This window comes from Protopterus annectens, chromosome 14.part0 (assembly GCF_019279795.1).
Source record: "Protopterus annectens isolate FY-2018-M chromosome 14.part0, PAN1.0, whole genome shotgun sequence".
Lineage (NCBI taxonomy): Eukaryota > Metazoa > Chordata > Ceratodontiformes > Protopteridae > Protopterus > Protopterus annectens.
The window spans coordinates 714744200-714763954 of record NC_056748.1 but is presented as its reverse complement, the minus strand read 5'-3'; the positions used below and the strand labels follow the sequence as shown (position 1 = coordinate 714763954).

At 38.5% G+C, this 19755-nt stretch overlaps 1 protein-coding gene across 3 annotated transcripts in view; it reads left to right on the top strand.

Annotated features, from left to right (window-relative positions):
- LOC122789191 (tumor necrosis factor receptor superfamily member 9-like) overlaps positions 1 to 17126 on the top strand; it is an 84971-nt gene extending 67845 nt beyond the window's left edge. For all 3 annotated transcript variants that reach the window (XM_044056457.1, XM_044056459.1, XM_044056458.1), the window contains exons 7-8: positions 12177 to 12305; positions 15421 to 17126. In XM_044056457.1, coding sequence (XP_043912392.1) covers positions 12177 to 12305; positions 15421 to 15545 — 254 coding nt within the window. In that variant the 3' untranslated portion in view covers positions 15546 to 17126. The remainder of the gene's footprint in view (positions 1 to 12176; positions 12306 to 15420) is intronic.
- Positions 17127 to 19755: the final 2629 nt, after the last annotated feature.

Below are 19755 nucleotides of genomic sequence, written 5' to 3'. Positions count from 1 at the left end.
GCTTATCCAAGAAATTTAGGCAAAGCCAAAAATAATGGGAGGACAAAGGAGCAGAGTAGGAACAGATTTAAAATATTGTTTGTAAAAACTTAGAAAGTTGATAGAAAAAGAAAAAAGGTTTTGCCTTAGCATGCATTTTCTGAAGGATATTAAGTCTGAAAGACGAATGTCTGTCATTTAGTGATTTCTATTCTTAGTGATTTGTCAAAAAATCACAAATTTTATGGGGAACAGAGAATAAATACCAGGCAAACTTCTGTACATTCTGCAAAAATCTGGACACTTGCGAGTTATGATCCTATCCCCTTTTATCACAACCTTCTCATTTCCCACTTAGTAGCAGATAGGCCTCAACTCATAGACGTTTGTTATATTCCTAATAACTAACCAGATGGCATTTTCATTGCCCAGTGTTATTGCTATAACCCTGGTGTCTCACAGATTGCTAAATCTCCTACAGAGTGCTACATCATCTGCTGGTTTTAGCTAGTAAAATACAACATAATAAACCTCAGACTTAAGCTTATCATTTCTCTCTCTCTACTACTTTGCTTTAATGTACTCTATGGCTGTCGGACAGTGTTCCCCCTTTTCATATCAATGAAATACAACCAAAATTCTTATCCTTCCCAAAGCTGTTATACTGGATTACCAACACATATTTCTGTTATGCAGAACTAGTAATATTCCACAAAACAAACAATTTCTGATCCAGGCCATTCTACTACAAAACCATCCGCACAACGTTATAATACTCTGCAGAAACTACTTACCTCAGGGGGACATTTACAAAACTTTCAGGTCCTCACCAAAATGTAAACTATCCTAATACTTGCACTAACACATCTAAATGTGAAAACCTTAAATCACTTGCATTAAATATATGCAATATTAACAGCAAATGGACTAACCTGAAGCTTGGCTTTCCATAGAGAAACCACATAGTCACCATTACTGAAACCTGGCTAAAGGATAACTTCTGTCCCTTAACATAAATACAAAACAACTGCTGTATGATATCTTGACTCTGGCCCAGATGTCTGACTTGAAGGTGAATCATTACTATTAATTAAATATAATACCTACTTTACTTGACATCCTGGCCAAACCTACTGGTCATGTAGCTGATGGCAGATGACAAATTGGGTCCTTGGGCATCTGAATCTTGGAAAACGTACTCAATGTTTCATATAGGTTTTATATATATATACATATATATATATATATATATATATATATATATATATATATATATATATATATATATAAAATCATCTTCAGAAACTCGGAACTTAATCCAACAACTTTTTCTCACTGCCCCCGTCCAACTTTAATGCAGTAGGGCAGAAAGCAATTCTTCTTCTTCTTCTTTGGGTTAGTCGCGGGTCGGGACACCTTGTCCGAGACATTGAATGGCAGTGGGTTTTACGAGTTAGTTGTGCCAGCCCGGCGCCCAACCTTCCACAGAAGGCACACTCACACGCACACCTAATCTCACAAAAATATTATCGGGAAAGTCCAAATGGGTTTTGGCAACCCCTTTTCAACAAAAGCCTGGAAAGAGAAGCTCCACATATATGACAAACAAAAGTTTAACTACAGGGTATTACAAATAAATTAAACAGGTGTATAATATTTACAAAGACAAAATGTACATTGATCATGACACTAACCAATTTCAATCTATAGCCTTGTAAGTGAAATTAGTTAAACAATGTGTCATATCTGTATAGGGTTGATGTAGAATTGATACAGAATTTACTCATGACTAATATGTCTTTCTTGAACTTAAGTTTTGGTTTCACATCTTTTTGAACTTCTTCAAATCTCAGAGATAGCTGTTTACATAATGTACTGGGAGAGTGTCTCCATATATTTGAGCATGTATGTCCAGTATTTTTTAATGTGTTTTATTGTACAAAGTGCAAAGCTTTGCTATCATTCTGTACCCTGATGAGTTCACATTAATAATAAAGACACATGATGACAGATTCATCACCCAGTGACTCCCTATGCTGTGGAACAAAATCCCGGTACATGTGAGGCAGAGCACCTCGCTGGCCTTGTTCAAGAGGAATCTTGACCAATGGATGGGAGATCGCAGATATACCCCAGGGATTACTTCAGTGTCACTGCTTGACAGAGGCACAGCAAAATAATAGGCATAGTTTTATTCAAACTAAAGGGGTGGCGAAAGCCACATAACTATGGGCTAGGCTTATAAATGCCCTTGGGCAGATAGCCTAGTATGAACCTATGAACCTATGACAATTTGTACTTTCTGTGCATTTTTTCCTTGACTAAATGACTACTGTTAAGTAGTTAGTGGATTCACAATTGTGAATTTATAAAATACAGGACATGACACTTTTCAGTAGGTGTAGTGATCTCTTTACAGCTACTGTCATTGGTCAGGAGTCTTTATAGCGACTCTGATTTTCTTTGCTTTACGTGTATATTTCCTTGTACAAACTAAGTAAGGAGCTGTGGTTTTAGTACTGAGAACTAGGCTTGGTATTGGTAACATTTCTTATGTTCACATGTTCGCATGTTTCTATTTTAGAGATGTTTATAATGAGTACGTATGACTTCATGTTAAGCAGACAGCCCTTCCTTCCCTGATCCTCTTTAAGCATAATTTGGATCACTGGATGGGGAATCACAAAGTCACACCTGGGGTAGCACCTGTGTCTCTTAGGGATAGGGGTAATCTGTAAAATACTCAAGGCATAGGCACAAATCCATGCCATCCTCTTGCTCCTAGGGGCCATATATTTGGTAACACTGAATTATGTTGGCTAGGGTTGTAAGGGCTCCTAAATTGTTAGCCTAGTAATCTGCTATGATCCTATTATCAACCATTTATCATTTACAGTTGCAGATATTAATGATTATCTGTTGCGTAATTTAGCAGTGATGTCTTCTGGTTCTAAACTGTTTCAGTTCTAGCCACCAGCTGCTATGAGGAGATGCTGTATAAATACAGTCAGAACCAAGCCGCATCTTCAGTTTTCAAAACCACCTCAAGGAATGCACTTCTGGTGCCCAAAACACTGGTATTTTAAATCTAAAGTGTGTTCTTCTTCAAAAATTCCATTACCCTTCAAGATTCGTATGAGGAATACTATTTGTACTGTGTTTAAGGCATGCTTTGCATTGCATAAAAGTTACAGTTACGAGGATGTAGCTATTAAAATAAGTATATTTTTCCCAAAGGAGCTTGTACATTAATTCATTTTCCAGTTGCCCATGAAATCCAGTTCTGGGTCATAGGAGAGTTGTAGCCTATCCAAGTGCGCTATTGTTCATCTCAAAAGTTTTGTGGCTATATATATTTAGCAAATAAATATCTATTTGTAAATCTGACTATGGGCCTGATGCTGTAAACTCAGGGTAGCTCTGCATACTGTATGGGTGTAGAAGCTGTCTCATGCTTAAAGATGACTAAGTGGGAGGAGGGCGTGATCCACATACTCTTTGCACACGTGTATATGCTGTGAATGCCATGAACTTGCAGCAGACAGCCCATTAAATGTACATTTCCCTAAAACATCTCCTCAGACTATTGCATTAACATAATTACATAACATGCAGTTGCATTATCTCAGAATAAAAAAAAGATCAACGTAAATGGAAACATAGCGTGTCTGGGGAAAACTAAGTCCAAAATAAAAAATAAAATACATATGTACCTACACATACAGGCATGCACTCATATATAAAGGAATCATGAAGGACAAGAAACAAGTAGAATTATAAAACTGTGGAAAGCTCTGTTTCTCATTGCAAAAAAAACATTTTACCCATTGTCACTACATAAGCAACCATCATACTAAATTGTGTCACATTTGCGCTTATGCATATACAGTATTGCCCTCCTCTCACCAGCATATGATATAATTATCACTCACTGCACTTTATGGTTCAAGAGCAGAAAAGCCCTAAAATTTAAACAGACCTCCCTTTAGGTTAGTTACTGGGAAAACTTATGTAAATTGTACACAGTCTTTGAGATCACCTACCAGAGTCTACTGGGAATGACTATCTTTCACAGATTCAGGAATCTGCTAGATTACCATTTAAATTCAACATATGTATGTGACTGCTACAGATGGCTGATGTTCTTTTTTTAATTATTTATTGATTGATTGATTGTTTGACATTTGATTACCGGGAAAGTCCAAGTAAGTAGCTGTCCATTTTCAGTAGAGGCCCAGAAAGGAAAGCTCCAAAGTATTACAAAAACATTTTAAGAACAATTTTAACAACCTTCAAAAATAATGCAAAAACCTCTACAGTTTAAATAAATTCACCAAAAATAAACAAGATTTTACAACATTGGTTGAATATGGATACAACTTGTGACGATTTAATATTTAGAGAAATTTTAAGGTAAGTTAGTATAATTCAAACAGGAATTGCAATATGAAGTGAGAGAAGAATAAACTGAGTTATGGCATACTTAGTCAGGCGGACGGAAATTGAAGTTAGGAAGTGAGTGAAGAAGGAAAAGGGAGATATAATATATGAACATGCACTTATTCATTTTTAGAGAGAGAATTTATTCTGGGGCTGAGCAAGAACAGAGACCGATTTTGGTAGAAAGTCTTTCAGAATTTAACCAAAAGCCAGGTTACGGGATGTGCACATCAGTGTAGAGACTTCTGCATATTGTATTAGGGAATTGTAAAGGACTGGAGGGAAGGTATTGACCATATGGATGTAGGTAAGGAGTTCTAGAGTACAGGTCATGCCCAACAAATATGTTAGGTTTGTGGACAGACAGAAGTTTTCGATCACTGGATTTTAATGACAACTGGGAGCATGGGTCTATATCATAATACTGAAAGGAACAAATTGTGAACGGCTTAAATAAATTGCCGTTCATAGATTTGTTTTTTGTGAGTTTGCGGTACAGTGAAGATCGGGAATTTTGCCCTTTCCTCACTGTAGTGCAATCTCGGAGTTGGGATATATATATATATATATATATATATATATATATATATATATAAAATTTTGATATTTAAGCCGTTCGAGATTTGTTCCTTTCTATGTTATGATATAGACCCAGGAGCATAGTTGTATACAATGGCATTTAGTGCTGGACAAGCAGATAGATGATGGATAATTTTGTAGATGGTATGAAGTTATGCATATGTTAGTTGATGAGTATTCTAAACCAGTTAGGCTTTTTATTGCTATAGAATGGTAGGTTCTGAAAGGGATATTTGCTGCAATTTTAGCCAGTTTATTATAACATTGTTCAAGTTTTGCTGTTTGTGATGTCTGGGGGCTAGTAAGGATGGAAGCACCATAAAGTAGTGAGAGGGAGGCAAGTTGTGGCAAGTGTAGTTTTTAGTTGTGTTGGTGAGAGTTTTTGGCTCTATAAAACATTTTTAGTTTTTGGTGAGTTTTTTAATGCAGTTTTGTATATGCAGGTCAAATTTAAGATCTGTCATCCATGATCATTTGTTATGAGAAGTGACTTAAATGGTTGTGTTACTAAGATAGGTTCATAGGTGTGTACTAGGCTAATGACCACATAGGTCTTTTTAAGACAAGTCATGCATCCCAAATCGTTGACAAGTTCTGGTATCACTGGCAAGTGTAAGCAGGGGCCAGGGAGATGAACTATTTATAAGTTGTCTTTGTACATTTGAGACATAGGTACCAAACCAGGGATGAATTTCCTTTTCCCCACCCAATTGTCCAAGTTGCATTTGAATTAAGTTAGGGAGGAACTCTGCTTTACATGGATGGGGAGCCTGTTCCAGAGAAGGGGTAGTCTCTGAGATACACGCCTGTCTCTCTCCAGTAGGTTCTATTTCTGTCACAGACAAGGTTCAAAACTTTAGAATGGATAATTCTTGTGCTATTTATTTTGTGAAAATGCAGGAGATCCATCAAAGTGGGTCTGACAACTCTCCCCCTTAACAGCCTGTAGAACAGAGAATACAGGAGCAGAGATTTGAGGTGATCTACATAGGTGATGCTATTTACACCCTGTATTCTTTTAATGAGAATCTCTGTGGACATTTTAATTGTTGGATATGCCCAGTTTGGAACATACCAAAGGGGCATTATACTCAATGGTAGGTCTGATGGATGCTGTATATGGTGGATCAATGACCTCCTTGGATCTAGACTCCATACCTTTGTTCCTAAGTTGCACAGCATAGAATGATTTCCTCACTAATCTTTTTTTTTTTCTATAGGTGCCTTGAGACCTTTTAGATCCACCTGAGCTACCACCAACTCCAAGTAGATGAGGCCTCAATTTAACACCTCTTCCAAAGGGCAGCACACTTTGGAGTGCAACACCCCCATTATGCTGCAATGCCGTGTCAGTAATCAATCTACCTGGTGTGAGAATTGACCTCACAGCTTTCTGCACCAAAGACGAGTGTGCTACCTGTTGCGCTACTGACACTGCAAAAAGAGCTCATAGGTTTATAGCTTAGTACTAGGCTAACTGCCTTTGTGGACCATTTTAAGTCTAGCCAGTTATCTCATTTGAGAAACAAACCCTATACCTTGTGTCTGTAAGGTAAACAACTTAACTATAATACCAACCCCAGCCTTGTGTTTCAGACAGGGTTGGGAGGGTGGCCTAATGGTTAAAGTGTTTGCCTTACAAACACAAGGTACAGGGTTTGAGTCTCACAAGGGTAATTGGCTAGGCTTAAAATGGCTCGCAAGGGCATTTAGCTTAGTACGAACCTATGAACCTATGAACATGCATGGAGCCTGTCATTTATCATACACTGAATAGTTAATTTCTTGGTCTAGCTCTAGCATACATTATGAAAGTGTCTGCAGCTGATGTGCTGCCATCTTCCTTCAGAGTGCTGTTGTATCCACAGCTCTCTTTTGGAATCCAGCTCACAGTTCCTTTTTAGGCGTGACCTAGAAGCAATGTGACTTGGTCAAAGTCATAGAGGAGACAAATAAGGGTTGAGGGATTTAAATCCTGCACCACAGGAACTAAAGCTTGCAACTTTAGCCTCTGTGCCAAGGAGAAAGGAAATTCACCCTGGGGATCACGTCAGTCGCCCTGCTAGACAGGGGTCCAGGGAAGTAAATAGTGTGGGAAGAAATTGCCAGGGAATTGTTATGGCTAGGCTTATATAGGCCCTAGGGCTGATAGCCTAGTACCAACCTATGAACTACCATGGACACTTGATGGTCAAGGCTAGATTACTGTTTTTGTGTGTCCTCATTCCCTGAATTCTGGGTTGACTGTTAGAGCTGTATTGTCAATATGATAGTTAACAGGGGTTGCTTACTTTTCAAACTATACTATTGTGCCCATCAGGCCCTCTGGAATTGGTGTTTAACAGTTGGCTGCAAATAAGCTTCATGGCTTACGAATGGAGAACAGTAACAGTCATCCTTCTACACAATGGTGGGCCATCTATAGACCCTGGAAACTACAGACTCAAGTCACACTAGTCTCATTTGCAAAGCCATGGAAAAAATTATCATGGAAATGACCAATAGTGACATAAGAAACATCCGGACACTAGATGCAACCCAATCAGGGCAGGTGTCTCTTTGTTCTAATCTTTCTTTTGTGCCTGATGTCCTGCCACTGTACTTTCAGCTGTCCATTTTGTCACACCTTCAAAGCAAGGCTGAGAAACTTTGTTTTTTTTATGATTTAGTTTGCTAGAGACAACTTTGGTTTTACACTAACAGGATCAAAGATAGCTGAGAGACTAATCCACTTTTGATAAGTAATATGTGAGAATTTGTGGTAAACTCATAGGATCATAAGTTACTAGGCTAATGGACCTAGGGCCCTTACAAGCCTAGCCAAGTACAACCCCTGTTCCCAAGAATATCATGGTATTAAGTGAAACTAAGTAAAAAACTACTGACCCTGTCCAAGAGGGACATTGGTGAAACTCCCAGGGTGAATTTAAATTTTTCTATCCAGTCATCCAAATTACACTTGAATAGGGTCAGTGAGGGGCTCTGCTTCACCTAAATTGGAAGTTTGTTCCAGAGGAGAGAGAACCTCTGTGAAACGTTATCTGTCTCTCCTTTGATGTCACATACTAGGCTGAATTCCCTAGCGTGAGTGCATATGAATGTGCAGCTTTTCCATTAGAGCAGGATCTGATTGCTTTATATGCAAGGCAGAGGTCACTTCTGAGTAGTCTGTAAGATACAAAGCATAGTGACAATGATATCAGTCTGTCAGCGTATGACATATGCTGAAGACCATGAATTTTCTTTGAAAGAAACCTCTGAGGTCTTTTCAGTTGCTGCAGATGCCTGGTAAGGTATATACCAAAGGTAGCATTGTACTAGTATTGGCCTGATGAGTGAGGAGTACAGGGGCATTAAAACCTCTTTTTTCTTCTGGATGCAATGCCCCTACTTATGAAGGGGGCGACATAGAAAGCCTTTCTTACCACTGTGGAGACGTGGTGGTCAAATAAAAGGTTGCTGTCAACTTGTGTGCCCAATTCTCTCACCACTGATTGCATGCTTAGGGTGTTGTTAATGTGGTAATCTGCACAGATGTCACCCTTGCCTGAGGGGATGATAATTAATTTTTTGAGCTGAGTTTTAGCCCATGACTTTAGCACCAGTTGTTTGTTTGTGTAGGTTGCTCTTGAAGGATGTTGGCATCATTTGGGGACTCTGTGACTACTCCCAGTTTGCAATCATCAGCAAACTTTGTCAGCCATAGGTATTGTTTTAGCCTGTACATCAGATAAATAGATTCTAAACAATAGGGGCCCCAGCACAGATCCCTGTGGAACATCACTGGTTACGGGTCACTTAGTTTAGTGGTGTGCCTTCTATCGGTGATCCAGTTTGTGACTGACCCACCTGACAATATACTGGTTGATCTTCAGCTGGATGAATTTGTCAATGATGCCTCAGTGGGAAATAGTGACAAAGGCCTTGGCCAGGTCCAGGTAGGCTGCGTACACAGATTCGCTTTTGTCCAGGGCTTTGGAGATTGTCTCAAAGAAGTCCACAAATTCAAGAGGCAGTATCTCACTTGCACCCCATCATACTATTAGAATTAAATCCTAGGTATCCCGGTGCTTCTTCAAGACAGCCCACACCCTTATGAGAAATAGGGGCAGGCTATGGAAAACCTAGAAAAAATATAAACATCCCTCTGACTGGCAAAAATGCAGAGAATTTAGAAACTAGACAAAAAACACATTGCTAAAGACAAAAGGATTTTTACTTCAACCCTCCTGGAGCTCTAAAATCTGACCCCAAAAAGTTCTGGAACTCAATCAACCAAATATTGCATCCTGGTAACACTTCATCCCCTAATACCTACCCAAATAAGACACCTGAAGACACTGCCACTGTCTTCATCTCCTTAATCGAATCTGTAACGAAGATGATTAATACAAACTTCCCTCTACCTAAAGATCCTTATCACTCTGTCCTACCATCTAGTCCCAACTCCTCTAAACCTTTTTCTTTCCAGTCTGTCTACTATCTACTCCAAATTAAAACATTGCTCAACTTCTGACATTCCTTCCTTCTTCCTCCAGCTAGCAGCTAACAGTCTTGCCTTTCCTGTAAATGTCTTGATTAACCACTCTGTCACTTGAGTCTATATTTCCATCTATCTGGAACGAATTTTACATATTACCTAGCCATAAAGGTGGACATTCTCTAGACATCTCCAATTTTAGACCTATAGCCATCCTGTCACCCCTTTCAAAATTACTTGAAAAATGTATTCATAAGCAAACTCTGCGATATCTATTACAGGAAAACCTACTTACTCCCACTCGGCATGGATTCTGCCCAAAACACAGTACAACTACTGCCTTAATCTCCTTTAGTAACACTATATCCCTGGCTCGTGACAACAACAAACTTGTCTCCTGTTTATTTCTAGACCTTTCTAAAGCCTTTGATATGGTATCACACTCTTTACTTCTGGCTAAATTAACTAATCTTAACTTCTCTCCTGCTACTGTCATTTGGTTTTCCAGCTGTCTCTCTGATCAATTATAATCTGTGAAATGGCTCTCTGCACTCTCCCTCCACCATACAAATGGGCATTCCCCAAGGTTCCATATTAGGTCCACTGCTATTTAACATTTTTACAAACCTACTCTGCACTTCTTGCTCTCAGTCATCTCTTATACAATATGCAGATTATTCTACTGTGATTCCCATCACTGATTCTCCCTCTGATCTCGTCTCTGAAACTCAGACTGCTTTCACCTTTTTTGAAACATGGCTCACCAACAACCAACTAATCCTAAACCCTAAAAAAAAAAAAAACTCCTACTCTTTCTCTCAAAAACTCTTACCCATCCCAAATCCTCCTTTACCATAGTGTCTTTCAGTAAGACTCCTATAGTAGCTGAAACAAGCACCAAACTCCTTGGTATCATAGTAGATGATCAGCTAAAAATTTGACTTTCACATCAATAACTGCATCAAGAAGACTCATTAGAAACTAGGCCTCCTATATAAAAATAGAAAGTTTCTCATCTACAAAGCTAAAGTAATGCTATCACATACCTATTTATTACCTAATCTACGATATGGTTCTCAGATACTCATGAACCTTAATACCTCACTCCTAGCAAAACTTAACTTAACCTATAAGATGTCAAGATTCTCTGCCCAACATACTCATCACTGTGTCTCACTTAAACAGTTAAACTGGTTGGAACTACCCAATTTGCTTCTCTCTCATATTCAGATCATTCATTCTATACTATATCAACTTTAATACTGCCCTAAGCCAATCCTCTTTTATATCTCACTACTCCCCCACTAGACTACTTCATAGCTCAGACCAAGACTTACTATGTATCCACAAACCTAGGATTAAAATGGGTAGTAACCTATATAGCTGTCACCCTACCATTGCATGGAACAAGTTTCCACTTTAAAACAACCTAAACTGTTCAAAGCAGCTGCCAAAGAACACTTAAAAACACTCTGGTCCTGCCTCTGTACTCACTCACCCTAAACTGAAGCCACTCCTAAACTAACCAATACCCCAAACACTGCTCTACTTCCTTCCACACTAACACATCTATCCTGACCATGCCTAACGGTCTCTTTCTAGCTGAATATATGCCTCAGCTTAACCTCTTCCCACCCTACATCCCCCCCCTTAATCACCCCTAAAAACTAATCAATGTCTACATAATACTAATACTTTAAGACTGTAATGAATATTTCTATTCCATTTTCACATATAGTCTGCATTACTAATGATTTTGTATAAATATTTGAAACTTGCATAATGTTGTAAATATCAGCAAAAACAAATGTTATTGTATCTGTAATTTTTTTTATTGTAATGTATAATGTTTCTGGAGTTTTTCTCCCCCAGGCCTCCGCTAAAAAAGGGCTGTTTTGTAGCACAGTCGGACTTTTCTCGGTCAACAAATGTAAAATAAATAACAAAGCCAAACTGGGTTGGGTTAAGTGTTTGGAGGTCTCCTATGTATTAGCTGATATAGTCCATGATTATTCTTTCCACAGCCTTGCAGATTTGTTTACCGGCCATATTTCTGGAAGACTCTTCTGTCTGGATCTTTTTGTGCAGAAAGGTTCAAGATCTATTAGAGCAATACCCTTTCACTGCAAAACTGCTTTAATTGTGTCTAGCTCTGAATTTTGAGCTCAGTGCTCACACTTTATCCATCATTTTGCTCTAGAGGTCTAAAGCTGTAATTTAATTATTCTCCAGCACTAACAAAATGGCTCTGAATACTAAGATACTACTGGAGTTGCATTATCATACAACAGGCCTAGGAAAGGGTCTCGAACAACTGTACTTTATCTTATGAAATGCATTTGTCATTATTTTGCTAAAGAAGAGAAAAATGTAACATATTTATTACCCAGTTATGTTCTAAAGGTAAAGCTCTCCATGAAGTACGTGGGTTCATTAGTATGTTATTTAGTACTCCAGTAAAATCTTTTTCAGTTGTATTCATTCATAAATGGGAGACTGATTAATCTGGGCAGACTTCAGGGTAGTCTGACATAGCTGACAACCACGTTCTTGCTTTATATAATGCTTGTCCCTGCCTCTACCATAGTGGATGATGTTTGAATGATATCACTCATTTATGTCTCACTAGTTTTTAGCAGCAAAGAAAGAAAGATGGTCCAAGGTTGTTTTTGTAACTCTGAGGTATTTCTGCTTGCAGGTGAAGGAATAACAGGAACTATTGTTCTGGTTGCTGCAGCCATGTTCTTATTGACCTCTATATTGATGTGTGGCATGTTCCTAGTCACATGGCACAAGAAGAAAAAGCTGTCTAAACAGCTGAAGAAAGGTAAGCTTGTATACGTCTGACTGCATCAAATACACTCTTGGCCTACTCTGTGTAAGAACATATGCTAGAGAATAGTCAGCAAAAGAACTGGATTTGCTCAAGGAACAAAAAAAAACTGGTACACTTGCTTGGCAGGCTTCATGCTGTACAGGAAACAAGCTTCAAGTTTCTGCAGTGCAGGAGCAAAGTTCAGATATGTGTAGGTCATGCAGTAAGGTCCAGCTACTTACAAATATCTGGTCCCCTCTGAAAATAACACTATTTATGTAACAGAGAAAAATGATTGTTCTGTGTAAAGGACCCTGGAAAAACTTAGCTAGGGCAGGGCAAGGGAGGTAGCTGCCCCAGATGCAAGGTGCTGGGGGTTGCAGTTGGCAGCTGCTGATGGGGTGTTATAAATCCAATACTGTAATTGCTGTCAGAGCTGTAGCATTTAAGTGCTTAGTGAATAGTACTGTAACTGTAGCAAACTGTGTGCCACAACATTTTACAATCTACATTTGTAGCAAACAGTATGTTACAGTTTAAAGTATACAACCTGTCTTTGTGCTCACACTGGGGAAGAGCCTTTTTTTTTTTGCTTCCCAACTTATGGGTACAGGGGTATTGGCCTTTGTCTTTAAGTTGCAGTTGAGGAATGCCAGGTCTCTTGCTCAAGTGTGAATAGAGGGGGCACCAGATCAGAATGGCATGAGGACTAGATGAGCAAGCTATGGCTCTGGGACTCTTGGTGTTTTCACGGCTGTGTAGAATATGAATATGACATTGCACAGTAATAGATGGGCATCTCTATGATTTTATACGAAGATCAGATGCCAATGGGACACAACACATTTCAGACATCTAAAAACCAAAGTTCATTCACTTTAAACTAGCAGCTATCTGGCAGTGTAACTCAGTAGCTGAAATAATGAACTATGAATGAGAAGCACTCTTCAGATTTCTTTTAAATTCCTACAACAGTCTGTTGTAAAATGTTGCTCATGCAAGTCATGTTACTAGCAACTGTATCGCTTCTGAAGATCAAGTCTAACTCAACAAAGACTAACTATAGAAGCATCAAGGCTCTAGCAGTGTGCAAATATCTATTTAGTCATTATAAGGGTCAAACTGAAGAGGTTGTAGTCAGCCTCCTAAACTTAAATCTTACAATACCATACCAAACTCCCATATTTATTATTGAGAACTATAAGAATTGGTTCAAGGCGTTTGCAGCTGATGTATTACAAACATTTAAAACAGTAGGCAGTATGTTTACGTAGTGCATGGAATGCTGTGAAATGTGAAAAAAGATAAAAGTTGTTAAGCCCATCCCAAATACAAGATCCAACCTTAGTGGTTAGGGATGCTTAATAAAAGCTTTATGTACATCAAAGTGCTGTTGAGAGCTAGTCTCAATCTAGGAACTAAAAACAGGCAGTGACAACTTGCTAAAAAACAGTGGCAGAAGGTAAAGCAGCTTTTAAATGTTGTTAGGACTTCCACTCTGCCACATTTATAAAGAGAAAGTATGAAAGGACAAACTGTCTCAATAGCTTTTAATGACTTTAGTCCTACAGAGGGTGTTTTGTTTCTGACTGCTGTCTAACAATGCTAAGTGCTTTACTGGTGTTCAAATGCTTTGAAAGCAAGTAAAACAGTTCTCTCTCCTACACTTTTAATGTAATTTGTAGTATATGGAACAGCAACATCTGTATGCACTACAAAGAATTATGATCATAACTGAGCATTTTGCGTTGTCAGCATGGATGTCAAGATTCACATCTCAAGCTTCACTATCAAGATTAATTTCATGGCATCCATATCTTTAATATATAACAATCTGATTGCGGTTGAAGACCCAATCGTAATCCTCTATGTTGCAGACTTCTGAATGATTTCCTCAGTCTCTGTCTGTATACTACAGGACCCTTAACATGTTGTTTGCCCAGAACAGACTCTAGTTTACCTTGGAAAATATACAGTTATGCCTAATTAATCTTATCTGGTTAATTGGATAGATGGCTAGATAGACAGAGACAAACAAGACACGCAAATACATTTATAGTTGATTTTATATATATATATATATATATATATATATATATATATATATATATATATATATATATATATATATATATATATATATATATATATATTTGTGGATGGTGGTTATTTGAATACCTCCATGTTCAACAGCACAGCTCGGCTAACACTGATGCATAAAGAGATATTGACCATATGCCCAACAGTGCCAAACACATGCCTGATCAAAGTGAATATGGCATAATTGATGAGGTTCATTTACCAGAAGCTAACCTTCTGAGAAGCATTTTGGCACCTTCATTCCTATGCCTACCACATAATTATCAATGTATTCAGTTGACAGGATCATATTTCCTGAGTAATCTAGGGATTATTAGGGTAAATAACTTGCCAAGCACCATTTTGATGCTGTTCTCTTTCATGTTGCACTCCTTACAATACTTAAAGTGGTATTGTGGTGTGGGAAAAACACTGCATTGATGAAGGATATATCAACCAACCATAGGTAGCAAAGATTTAGACAGAATGTCCTGCAAAGCTGTATCTTCTTCTTCTTTTGGCTTTTCCCTGATAGGGGTCGCCACAGCAGATCACCTGTCCGCTCATGATTGGCAGTGGAGTTTTACGGTGTCGAGTTGCCAGCCCGGCGCCCAACCTTCCACAGAAGGCACACAAATGCACACACTCATGCCTAGGGCCAATTTAGAGTGTCCAATCAACCTACAGCATGTCTTTGGGATGTGGGAGGAAACCGGAGCACCTGGAGGAAACCCACGCGACCACAGAGAGGACATGCAGACTCCGCACAGAAAGCACCCCAGCCAAGAATTGAGCCAGAGAACCTCTTGCTGTGAGACAGCAATGCTAACCGCTGCACCACCGTGGCTGCCCCCTGCAAAGCTGTATCTAGATTTAGCAATATGTGCAATTAACAGAAATTAATGTTTTGATGGTATAGTGGTAGATACCATTGCCGTGTCGGGCAGAAGAGGGAGACCAGCTGACAAAGCAAACACTTTTTCTTCTAGTGTGGGCCAGATATGAGCCATTTTATGTTATTGATAACTTACTCTTCTTTCAATTCTAGGTCGACCAGAGCTGCACCATCTGGGTACTCCAAAGGAAGAGGATGAATGCAGTTATCGATTCCCTGAGGAAGAACAGGGTGAAATGACAGGATCACAAGAACCCATCACTAAGCTAGTTGTATGATGGGTCTCAAATCACTGCAAAAGTGATACCTGAACAAAAGAAAAAAATATCTCTGGTCAAGAACTGGGTACTAAGGAGAAAACTTAGGGATACAATTCTCTATTCTGTCACCAGGAAAAAGATACTTGCATTACAGCTGGAAAAGGCTGCTAGCTATCCCATGATCTGGAATAAATTTACAGGAATTCCTCACCAGCGTACTTGGCCTTGAGGAGTCCATCCATTTGCATTCTGAAGGCCTGTACTAAAATCACCTGAATAAATGTGGGTCTTAAATGAGTCTAGGCTCTCATGAAATTAACTTTGATTTGCTGTTTTTATATTGCCCATCATATTTACTCCTGTACTGCAAAACTGTGTGATACCAGAATGTGGCTGTTTATGTGAGAACAGCCTTATGCTGTTCTAGTAACGGGGCAAATGACAAATGATCCATTGGTACTGGAAAGGACTGGACCATGAATGGGCTCAAACAACAATATGTACTTGATGCTAAAGTGGCATAAAAATAAAAAAGGCATAACAACTGGGGAAAGTGAAGACATCTCTGTTGTATGTGCCACATACCATACACTGTGGCCAGTTGCATCCTTCTTGACGGACTGTTGGCGGAGTATGCTACATTAGCACATATTTAATTTTTTATGTGTTGAAGTATTGCTTGTCTGTGATCTCCAGTATCTTAAGTCTTTCATTATAAAGATCCCCATTCCATACTGGCATATTTATTTTTTTTTAGCCTTCTATGTATTGGGTGCAATTATTTGAAACAGAGTGACTTGTGCATGTAACATTGTTGTGTAATGTTCTCTTATTTATTGTTTTACACAGCTGACCCCTGCCTGCTTCCTTCCGTCTGCTACGTTCAGGTGTAGAAAGGCAACCTCCTACTAACTCAAAACTTTTCCCTCAAACTATAAATTGCATTTTATTTTGCTTACTCAAACAGTTCCAGTTGACTAAGAAGGAACAATTTTAAGCACCTTATAGTGAAGGTAATGTAAGGGAGGTTAAACTGTCTGAAGCAGCAAATTCAGTTTGTAGTCTTAACCAGTGTTTGCTTGCATTCTTTGCTCCTTTGTAGATTTGTTTACTTGTTTCTTTTATGTCATGAATTCTGAATCACAAATGGTTTACTGTACTGTAAATACAAAGCTATATGTGTAGAATTTATACATACATATAGATATATTTAAAAATAACCCATTATTTGTATTTTGTATTGATAAATGCTTCCTACAACCTCTAATGATGACAGTCTGGCCCAATATGGAGTGACTATTAATCCTAATATGTAAAATAAGAGATGACATGGAATGACAGCAGTTCTACATTCTCAGAATGAGTGGTTACTTTTGAGATTCTTCTTCTCAGAGGATGGATGACAAATCTTGTCTTTTTGTTTACCAGTCTGAAGGGAAATATAACTTTCAAGCAATATCATCTTCTAATACAAAAAAACGTTAACCATGAAAGATGTTTTTAGAAATTGTGGGTTAGATGCAACAATGAAGAAAAAATTCATATCAGTGCATTTGTTTTAAATTTCTCCTGGAAATAAATGTAATATTTTTGCATAAAGCTGGTGTAGATGTAATGAATAAGTACAACTGAAGCAAAACTGCAGGCCAAGATTGTGAAGGAGATGTTGCTACTGGGGCAACTGTTCTCATTAGAGCCTAATCCAGTTTTAATACTGGTATGTTAACAGGTAGATCAACTGAACTCAGTCCTTTTCATGGGTGGTTAGGAGCAATTTCTAGTTAAGTGACTTGCTCAGTTACAAAATAGGCAAACAACGTCTGAAAGAATCAAACCCTGCACTATAGGAATGATGGTTTGCAATCTTAACTAGTGTACCATCTGCAGCTTGTTACAAATGAAGCACCACAATGTTTAACAATTACTCCCTGCAAAAGTGGATGCACACTGAACAGATAAGGGCAGTTCTAGTACAGTATTCTTCAGCACTTTGATTTTCAGTTAAATCATTTTGCTTGTGCAAAACCATTTTATTGCAGAATGTATTTTTTTTTCTCTTTCCATTTCCTTTTTTTGTTTTCTTTTTTATTTTCTTTTAATTTTCTTTTATACTACACTGCAGTGCCTCAGACAAGCCTTGTGTTGTCTTTGCCTGTCTGTTCATATTACGAGTTAGTTGCACATATGACCATTACTTCACTTGCACTTGTATGTAGCCGAATGCCTTTGGCTTTTTAATATTGCAAATAATTTACTGAATAATTAATTATATACTGCCTGATATAATATTATGGTGATCTGAACAATTCATTTTTAGTGTACTTTAGTAATGGCTTTTTTTCAATTTTACAGTGTTGTAAAAAAAAAAAAAAAAACATATCGACCATTGGGTTGTAGCAATAATACATGGCTAAGCTGTATGCTATGCTGCAAATTTCTCACTTCCTTGTGTTTGGATAGTCTGGTTATACCACTGTGGCCAAACCCCAGTATTCAGGAATATATCATAGTTTAACACATACCTTAACCAAGTGTTAGTGTTGTAGTCATATATCACTTTGAAAAAAATAGGACTCGTATTGCACTATTTGATTGCTTAAACTGAATCTTTTTTCAGTAGCAAAGTATACCTGTTTAGTAATCAAAATGAGCATGTGATATTTTGATGAAGGTGTGGAATATTGAAGCATGAATGATCAAACCAAAATGGTCGAACTTTTGAATACTTTGAACATGGAGAAAATTTTTTTTTTTTTTTTTTTTTAAATCGTTTTTTGGAGGGGGTGGCCAAGTCCCCTTAGAGCAGTAGTTCCCAAACTTTTTTGATTCTCGGCTCCCTTGCTGAATCCAGGTTTTTCCAAGGCACCCCCCCCCCGCAACTCGCATAAACTGCATATTTCAGGGGTTCCCAAAGTGTGTACTGCGGTGTCCTGGAGAGCCACGGCTTCCTCACAGGGGTGCCACGAACTAATAAGCTTAGCTGAAAAATAAACCGTGAACAGTTCGCGATTTATTTGGCAGTTAAGCTTATTAGTTTGTGGTGAATGTGAGTGAATGCAGGAATGAATATGTGTGTGTGTGTGTGTGTGTGTGTGTGTGTGTGTGTGTGTGTGTGTGTGTGTGTGTGTGTGAGAGAGAGAGATCAGGAGAGTGAGAGGGATGTGTGAGTGAATGCAAATTCATGCTAATGCAAAACCTATTCTGAATTTTCTGAAGGATGTGGAGTCATAAACTCAAATGTTTGTCATTATTTGATGACTTCAATCCTCAACTATTTGCCAGAAAATACAGATTTTAGGAGGAACACACAAAAAATATGAGGCAAAAATCTGGACATTCAGTCTCTCACTCACTCTCTCTCATATACACACACACACACACACACACACACACACACACACACACACAGTCACTTCCTCATTCATACCTGCATTCACTCACACATCGATCTCACTCTCCCGATCTCTCACATACACACACACACACAGAGCCGCTTCTTCATTCATTCCTGCATTCACTCACACATCGCTATCGCTCTCACTCTCCCGATCTCTCTCTCACACACAGACTCTTTTGCTTTCATGCACGCATTCACTCCCACACACAGACACATACAGTCATACAAGCATTCACTTTCCTGCAATCAGCTGCTAAGCTTTCTTACAGGGAAGCCGCAGCTCCCCAGAGCACCACGGCACACAGTTTGGAAACCCGTGCCTTAGAGTATGTATCTGATGTCAAGTAGCTATTTTGATGATTTTGGAAAAACCAGTACAGCTGATTAGAAATCCGCTTATGGAACTTTTACCAGCTGTTCCTGAGTGAGATCATGTAACAGCAATGACTGGGACATTTGCTGCTTACGGTACATTACCAGCTTTTCCTGAGTTAGATCATGTAACAGCAACGACTGGGACATTTGCTCTTTCCCCACTTGGTATATTTCTATTTAGCAAGGGGTATGGTGTGCAGACCTCCCCACGAGGTGAGTACATGGGGACTTGCCATGCAAAAAAAGTGTTTTTTTTCTTTTTATGATTAACTATTTGGGTTGAATCATTTCTACTTTGAATTCTAGCATATCACACTGAAAAGTCCTAAAGCCAATGAAATCAGATTGTTTTTCTGACATGACAACACTAACAAAACCTTTAAAATAAGCATAAAATATGCACTTCACTTCAGTGCCAAATATTCCTCAGTTACCCCCAGAGAATTGTCAGAAAAC